Source organism: Microtus ochrogaster, unplaced genomic scaffold, assembly GCF_000317375.1.
Source record: "Microtus ochrogaster isolate Prairie Vole_2 unplaced genomic scaffold, MicOch1.0 UNK8, whole genome shotgun sequence".
NCBI lineage: Eukaryota > Metazoa > Chordata > Mammalia > Rodentia > Cricetidae > Microtus > Microtus ochrogaster.
This window is the reverse complement of record NW_004949106.1, coordinates 2428140-2436198: the sequence shown is the minus strand read 5'-3', so window position 1 is coordinate 2436198 and position 8059 is coordinate 2428140. Positions and strand designations below refer to the sequence as shown.

Sequence of the window (8059 nt, the reverse complement as noted above, 5' to 3'; positions counted from 1 at the left end):
TTTTTTTTTTTTTCAAAAAAAATAATGAGTTAAAATGTATGGGTTCGGTCCAACATTTCACTGCTGTTCCTGTTCTTGGGGAGCAGGGGGTAGGACACGCTGCCAAAGTTTCTGAGCTGAGAGTTTGGGCTGCTAATTTCCCGTTCACAAAATCTAAATTCTCCTTATGCATCTCTTACCACTCACGAAATAATATGAAGCAGGATTATATCACTGCAAATTGAGACATTTTTATCAAAATAAAGCCTGATGATGCCAACATTTCATTTGTCACTTACCACTTGTCATTTCTCCCTGACAAACTGTTACACATACAGCTTTTGTCAAGTGCTCTGTCTTTAAATATGTTCCAAAATGCCATTGTACCTCAGCGTCAGCGTGAAGAACATAGTAAAAGTTACTACGCTACTGCACACTTCTTCCAGCATTATTTTACAGCCTACTTATTAAATAAAAATATGCGACTGTCTTAGTGGTAGGCAGGCTTCCTGCCACGGAGCATCCCGAAGCGAAACAAGCTGTGGACTTAGATGCCAAATGTGGACTCATTTGTTCTCACGCTAAGAACCTACATCAACTTTATCTCCACAGAAACCAAAACACAACTCTGAAATGATAGCTGTCTCCAGAGAAAATGATACAGCACGGAGCGTATCTAACTCTGTTGGTGTAGCACACTTCTTAAATATTCGCATACACTGTCTGCTCACTGATTTCTTATTTCGCAGAAGAAAGAGAGGTGGGAGGAAGCGGAAGCAGCAACAGCAGCAGCAGCAATAGTAACAGTGTTTCAAATCACCAAAGGAAAGCCTAGATCAAGTCTCAGGGCTGTCCTGACAGCAGTACCCTCCCCCCCCACACAACAAAAAATCACCATAGTCTTTGCCTGAGATAACTGATTGACTTGTCCTTAAGATTACCCAAATTCATCATCTCAGCGGTCTTATCAACGATCATTAATCTATTTGCTCTTCCCATGGAGAAAGAAGAATTAAAAAAAAAAAAGAAAAAGAAGTCAATACAGGAAGGAAGGATTTCTAAGATGCACAGACTAACCCTGCTGGCCACAACTTCCAGGAAATGACGGCATGGCTTATTTTCTGCACCAGTTCAAAGACAGAGGCTTAGGGGACATCTCTGCAGTTTGAACACCACACACACAGACACACATGCGCGTGCACACACTAACACCACACACACGCGCACACACGCACACACACGCACGCACACGCATGCACACACATGCGCACAGAGCACGCCACTGCAACAGATCTTCACTATATAATGGTCAGGGGGTTTCTGCTGATGGAACATGAAAACTTTGAAAATTACTTGAAACACCAAATTACACTCAGGACGCTGAGGGGCGGATACCCTATGTTCTCTTTAATGTGTATGTTCTATTGCATAGATATATTTTTTTTTAACCAAGTATGTCTTTATTTTAATAACAGGCCAAGGGCTAAAAGCACTTTAGGGAAGAGCTATTTCTCTACCTCAGCAGAACTACAGAGGCCACGTTAGACGGCGGGGTGACCCCGGAGCCTAAGTTCACGCTCTTCTTGAAAGACCTTAAACCTTTAAAATAGTAATAGTGGGGTAGCTAGGCTAGGCAAGGGAAGCCTCTCTTGAGGCTCGGAGTCCTCCCTCTGAACATATGCTCCAACTGCCAGGGTACCTTATGGTATTCGTCCTTGGAAACAGAGCTCTCTCTCTCTCTCTCTCTCCCCGTGTCCCGGTGTTGACAATTCTATTTCTAAGTATCTTATACATCTCAATATTATATAAACATCTCTGCTCTTTCCCATCGGCCCGTCTCTCAAGAGAACAAGATAACTGCTCCTCTCCAGCTGACGACGAGTCTACACCTGACCTGGTGCACGTGCCCTGTTCTCTCCGTCGCAAAGGCAAGGCTGCCCGTGTAGACGGTTGAGCTGAATGTTGCCTTGGGAGATGATGCCCGGCTCCCAACGAGGTCCTGCCTAGCAATCTCGCTCCCATCTGCGCCTGCTCCAATGCATCAAGTGTGCACTGTATAACAACACGTTCCCCTCGCCTTGCAACAAGGCGGCTATGTGCTTGAGCAGGCCTGGAAGAGAGGCCAGCATCCACTTCAGACAGGTTTGCTGTATCAGGTGACCCCAGCCGGCAGTCCTCCAATAAAATCCAGTTATTTTTTTTTAAGTAAAATGTTCTTCAAAAATAAACAAATTTTTCCCCAGAAGGAGCAGATATCTCAATGAGAAATTCCCAATGTTTAAATCCCGCCCATCCCCCCCCCAAAAAATCTAGGACACTTAAGACCCCCTTTTTAAAAAAACATTAAAAAAAATCATAGGAAAAAGAAAAATACCAAAAAGATTTCTGGTGTTTAATGCCTCCCATCAGCAAATACACCATCTGGTATAGCCAAGTGCTGTTCATTCAGCTTAAATAAAGCTGTCTGGAAGTTCTTCTTGAAGCCAAACCCCCAAAAAGTGAAAATGTTCCTGCTAACAATGAGCTGGGCACCGGCCTGGAAAAGGCCAGAGGCCTGGCCTCCTCTGCAACCTTCCCTGGGTCCCACTTTCATTTTGGGTTGTAGGTTCCCCACAGCAGAACTGTTTTTGGGGTCATCTGGTCCTCGGCTAATTCATCTTTAACCCTGTCCTTCTTTTCTGAGTCTTCAAATAGACCTCTAAGTTTTAATCAACAATTGCGCAAATATAAATGTCCCTACCATTCATCATCCTTTCCCCCCATCCTTATGGAGCGAATTACTAGCTGAGAGGGGACGCCAGTTCTAGTAAGTGAATGTCACCCAGCAGGAATATAAAGCTGTCAACACCACAGGGCTCTTGCCTGTCTAAACTCTCTCTCTCAGCCTTCATATGTTTTTTAAAGAGATATTAGCCTTTTTTTTTTTCCTGAGGACCTTTGACAAAAGCCGACTGTCAGATACAGCTGGGCACTTGCATCTATACACATGCCTTGAAAAACACAACATCAACAAGGAGCAGAAATACGCTAGGGGAGATGGAGAAGACAAAGCAAAAACCAAACGGTGTAGTTGTTGATGGGCATCTACGGCTGGCCACATTGTAAACAAGGATCTGGGTCAGCCTAAGTTTCTTCTCAGAAGACAACTCGGGAGACTCCTAAGGAACCCACAACACTGCCACCGGTTCAAACCTACGAGAACGTTCAGTTCCCACCTTTGTATGAATTATCTAAGTCTTGCCAAAAATCCTACCAAGCTCTCTCTCCTTAAGAAGGAGAACAGCAACAGAATTGTCTCTTGCAGCCAGCGAAAAGCATGTCTCTCTCCCTGCTCACCAAAACCGGTGGGATAAATTGCTGTTTTACAGAGCAACCAATAAACATAATGATTTCCCTCATTGCTGTGAGAACGATTTTCAGGAAGAGCTCAAGAAAAAGGGGTATGTGCCCCCAAGGACTGAGCTCTGAGAGCGTTATGTCCATTCTCCTGGCGTGGAAAGAGTACAACAGACCCCAAAATGATAATAAATGACTCAGCTATAAGTATTTTTGTGGTTATCTGTGTTTGCTTTATGAGGAAAATTCAACAAAAGAGGTAGAATGGTGGAAATACGATCTATTTTATATTTATCCTACGTTAAAAGAGAAAAGTTTCAATTAGGGAGTATTTCTAACTAGAAATATGATTTGAACATCTCTTAAATTCAGGATGCACATTTGTAAAAGTCTTGAATTTCAGCCAGCCTATCACATAGATTATGTGATATCTACATGGTTAGAGGTTATACAGATAAAACTGGCAACATCTTAGAATACCTGTGGAAACTCTGTCAGCTGGAGCTCACAAAATCATTATTAACACTCAGTCAAAACCTTCTCACTCCAAAATTTCATATTCAAAGTTGTGATATTTTGAATCTCTAAATTAGTTTATTCCCAAAGGAATCTATACTTAAAGCCATAGAGAACTGAGCTTTAAGAGCATATTTAAAAGTCCACCGTATACAAAGACACCACATACACGCTTACTATTAAGTACTGCAAACAGTGTTTATTGCTGTAAATGTTATCTCACTTTCAGCTTGAGAGGCCTCTAACAGGATCCTCACTGTTTCTAAATAAGATGGAGCCTCCAAGATGGTGACCGGAGATGACGATTGAAATAAATCTACTATTCTTCATAAAGGCAATAAATTTTAGTATCTATCAAATTTAGAGCCCGTAGACAAATTCAAGTATAATTTCAGAAAATTTGCAAAAGGACTACCATTCCACACTAAAGGTGCCCTGGTCAGCAGACAGAAGCAGTTCCTCTCACAGTGTCCAATAGGACACGAAGGAAACATTGCAGAAGGGCAGCACAATTTCTAACAGTTTACGTTCCAAACTGTGGAGGGACCTCAGAGAGCTCAGAGTGGGCAGTGAAGTAACAGAGACAGAAATGTTAGGTCTAAGATTTTTCTTACATAAAAAGTGACTTTCAGAATACACTTTCTCCGAGGTTTTCCAAAGCTGTTTTCACCAGACATTAGCAACACATACAGCGGCCCAAGCTTGGTTCCTACCATATCTGTGATGTGCACATAGGTACATATACATCCAGCAAGGCTAAAGTCATTGCTCCAGTCTTAAGACAAGGCACTCAGAAACCCCACATTGAAAAGTGAGCCACAGAATAATCCGGGGTCCTCTCTCTCCTCTCTCTCTCTCTCTCTCTCTCTCTCTCTCTTCCTTCCCTTCTTCCTTTCTTTTTTTTTTGTCAAATTGAAAGCATATTTTCATATCTCTAGATGGACTATACAGAAACCAAATCATGTTGTCAAAACTTTAAAAATTGAGAGGAAGAGTCCTTCTCAAGAGAAATGGCCCATTCAAAGATTTAAGGCGAGCCATCCTTAACGTCTACCACAAAGAAAAATAGTAAATAATTAAAAACAGACAAGTGTCATCTTATTACGTGCATGGAGATGTTTCAAGCTAAGTGTCTACTCCAAAATTCTATGTACACCGCAGACACAGGGGTGGGACCTTATCACCAAACTTTACCATAAAGTTGTATCACTTTATGCTGGTCAGCATAAAGAATTACAATAAACACGTTGCTGCTGAAAATGTCTAGGGTGAAGGGGAATCTCAGGCATGATAAAATTAAAGGAATGATTTGTCCCAAACAAAAAAGTCTGAATGGCATGTAAAATTGTACATTTCCTATTTAACAGACAGCTAGTGGACAGGCCTGCAACCCAGAAAATAGTTTAGTGCTCAAATCTTTCTCTGATCTAGTTTTCTGAGATTCCTCACTAACCAGTTTTAAAGAAAGTATTTGTAGAAGTAATGAAAACATCAAAAGATTATCTTTAAGTAATATTTAAATCTTGGGTAGGGAAGCAGCAGGGAGCAAATGAAACTGCTTGCTATTTTTCGACCAATTCTCTAAATCCTAACAAAGTTAAAAAAAAACAAAAACAACAACAACAAAAAAAAAACGCCCGTGTCTCAACTCTGCAGGCAACTTTAGCATCAAATCCGCTAAGAAGAACATAATGGATTCATGGTGATTCTTCCTTTTTCATAGAACTTGTTAGTCCCTCAGCCCTGTCCTGGCTACAGGGAAAAAAAAAAAAACCATTGCCCCTGTTCTAGCCTGATCCTCCCTCTCTGTCCCACTAAAATCAAGGCTTAGAAGCTCCAGCCCTAGAACCGTTCCTAGGCAAGGCAAAGGAGTTAAACACGCAAGAGCTCTCTAGGAAAATCTAGAAACAGTTAGCTGGCTGTGACACAGACCTGCCAACACCTCGGCACACGGTGGCAAAGTGCCCAAAAAATGCCACCCTCTGGGTAAACCACTTTCTTCTTATAACTCGAGATGAAGCTACTACCAGTTGCAAGACAGGCGAGCGGGGCATTATTTGGCAACCTGGATTTGACTTCCTGTAATCCTACACTGAAAGAGCGCCTAATCAACCTGAACCCTGACACCCAGGCCATTATCACTGGGCCTCCGGCTGCGCGCACCTCCCAGCTCCGGGCTGTTACCTCCCACGGCCTTGGCCACGGCGCCGTTGGGCCTCCCGCGGGCTCCCATGGGGCTGCCGTTCTGCTCCAGCCGGGCCACCTTCACCGGGGGAGGCCCCTTGACGTCGGGGCTGCCGCTCCTTCGGTCGGGGCTGTCCCGCAGACACGGGCTCTCGCTCCGCCGCTCCATGCTGCTCCGATTTGGAGACAAAGTTCCCACAGGCAGGTCGCAATAAAACGCGCAGGGACCTAGGGAGGGGGCGGAGGGGAGGGAAGGGGGAGGGAAAAAAAAGAGGGAAAACCGCTCACACACGTGATAGACGATCAGGCCAGTGGCAGAGCGCTGCACCACAGCCACACAAACTTCCTCCCACGCTTCATAAGGGTCCCGAAGGGTCCCAGGATAGCGGGTCCCAACCTTAACACTGGAGGCCCCAAAGCTGCCCAGGACTTGAGGTACTGAGACCTCAGGTCCCAAGAGTTAGTCTAGACAGAGTCGGAGGAGCTCACAGCACTTAGCAATGCTCCCCCATTCATAGCGGGCAGTGCCTCCTTAGCCCTTCTCTGATGGAGAGCCCCCCCTGCCCTTTCCACAGGGTGGGGGTTTGGGTTTCGAAATGAGAGTACTTCAGAGCAAGAGGTCCCCACCCGACCTGGGAGGGAGCCAGGACAGACACGGATCCTTAAGCAAATTAATTGCTTGATAAATGTGCTATGAATGGCCAGGCAGGAGCCAAAGACTTATCAACGGATCCATGGAATCCCCGCTTTTTACCTTTTGGATCAAGTACACGAGTACACTCATGTACACACACGTACACACACACACACCTTTGCACAATAAAAAATTAACTATAATTCCACGGGAACGAGCATCCCAAACACTTCGAGGTTTTTGGAGGCTCTCCTCCATCGCAAGATTACAATTATTATTATTACGGAGAATTCTTATCTTCATCTGTTCCCGAGTGCTTTTGTAAAAAGCAAATAAGCATAAAACATAAAAGAAAGAAATTTAGAATCTTGGGTGCAGGAGCAGCCCTCATTAACCCCAATTTCTAAATCTGGGAAGTTTTCCTCGGGGGGTCCTTAAGCAAGCGGGCAACGCTACACGCAGTTCCCCCGCACTCCTGAATTTTGGAGGAGTGACCCGGAAGAAGGGAAAAACACCTGATGAACCGGCGCCCGAAATGTCACTGACACCCGCGAGAGGAACCCCCGAATACACCTGGGGCACTCGGAAGCCTCCAGGGAGCTTTGAACGCAGGAGAAGCCTAGCCGCTGCGGGTGGAAGAGACGAGGTGGGGGGTGACCGAGTGGGGAAAGGAAGGAGGCGAGAGAGGTAGGGAGTGCGCGGAGGGGTAGTGAGAGAGGCTTCCACCGCAACTCCCGGCTTCGCCTGGGAGCGTGAGAGCCAGAGCCGGAGCCTGGGGACAACCAGGGACAGCCGGGGAACGGAGCACGCCCCAGGCTTCCCCGAACTCCCGAGCCGCGCGGGAGCCCTCGCCCAGCGTACTTACTGCTCACGGTCTGTCTGAAACTTGGCTGGCTGGGGCTCTGTCCATGGAGCAAAAGTAGAGAATCCAGGGTGGAAAGTTTCTGGTGATCTGTAGGATTGTCTTAGTCTTCCTTTCTCTTTTCCTCCTTCCCCTTTCCTTTTCCTCTTCCCCGGGTCCTAGCGTTTAAGGTCCTGGGTCAGGGTGTCTTCTGTTCGGAGATGGTTGTTATGATGATGGTGGGGGGGGGGGATGAGGGAGGAGGAGGAGAGGGGAAGGAGGGCTCCTCCTAAGGGGCACCCGAGCGAGCGGGGGAGGGGACGGCGGGGGAGGGGGGAGAGAGGGGGCTGAATGAGCCTTTCACACCTTCGGGAAGGAGACCGGTTCTGGAGAGAAAGGGCTGAGGACTGGGAGGCTGCCGCAGGCTTGCCGGCTCCTACCCGCCGCTAGCTCCAGAGGAGGCGCGGCGGGAGCCGCGGTGACCGTGCCACCAAGAGCGGAGGAGGCGCGGAGACCCAGGACCGCGCTCCAGAGAAAAAGCCGCGGCCGCCCAAGCTGTCACCTCCAAC

General features: G+C 46.4%; 1 protein-coding gene across 1 annotated transcript in view; it reads right to left on the bottom strand.

Annotated features, from left to right (window-relative positions):
- Window positions 1-7769, bottom strand: part of Satb2 (SATB homeobox 2) — a 167984-nt gene extending 160215 nt beyond the window's left edge. Inside the window, exons 1-2 of the mRNA XM_013353458.2 lie at window positions 7515-7769; window positions 6016-6243 (exon numbers count right to left, since the gene is read on the bottom strand). Coding sequence (XP_013208912.1) covers window positions 6016-6184 — 169 coding nt within the window. The 5' untranslated portion in view covers window positions 6185-6243; window positions 7515-7769. The remainder of the gene's footprint in view (window positions 1-6015; window positions 6244-7514) is intronic.
- Between the last annotated feature and the right edge of the window lie 290 nt (window positions 7770-8059).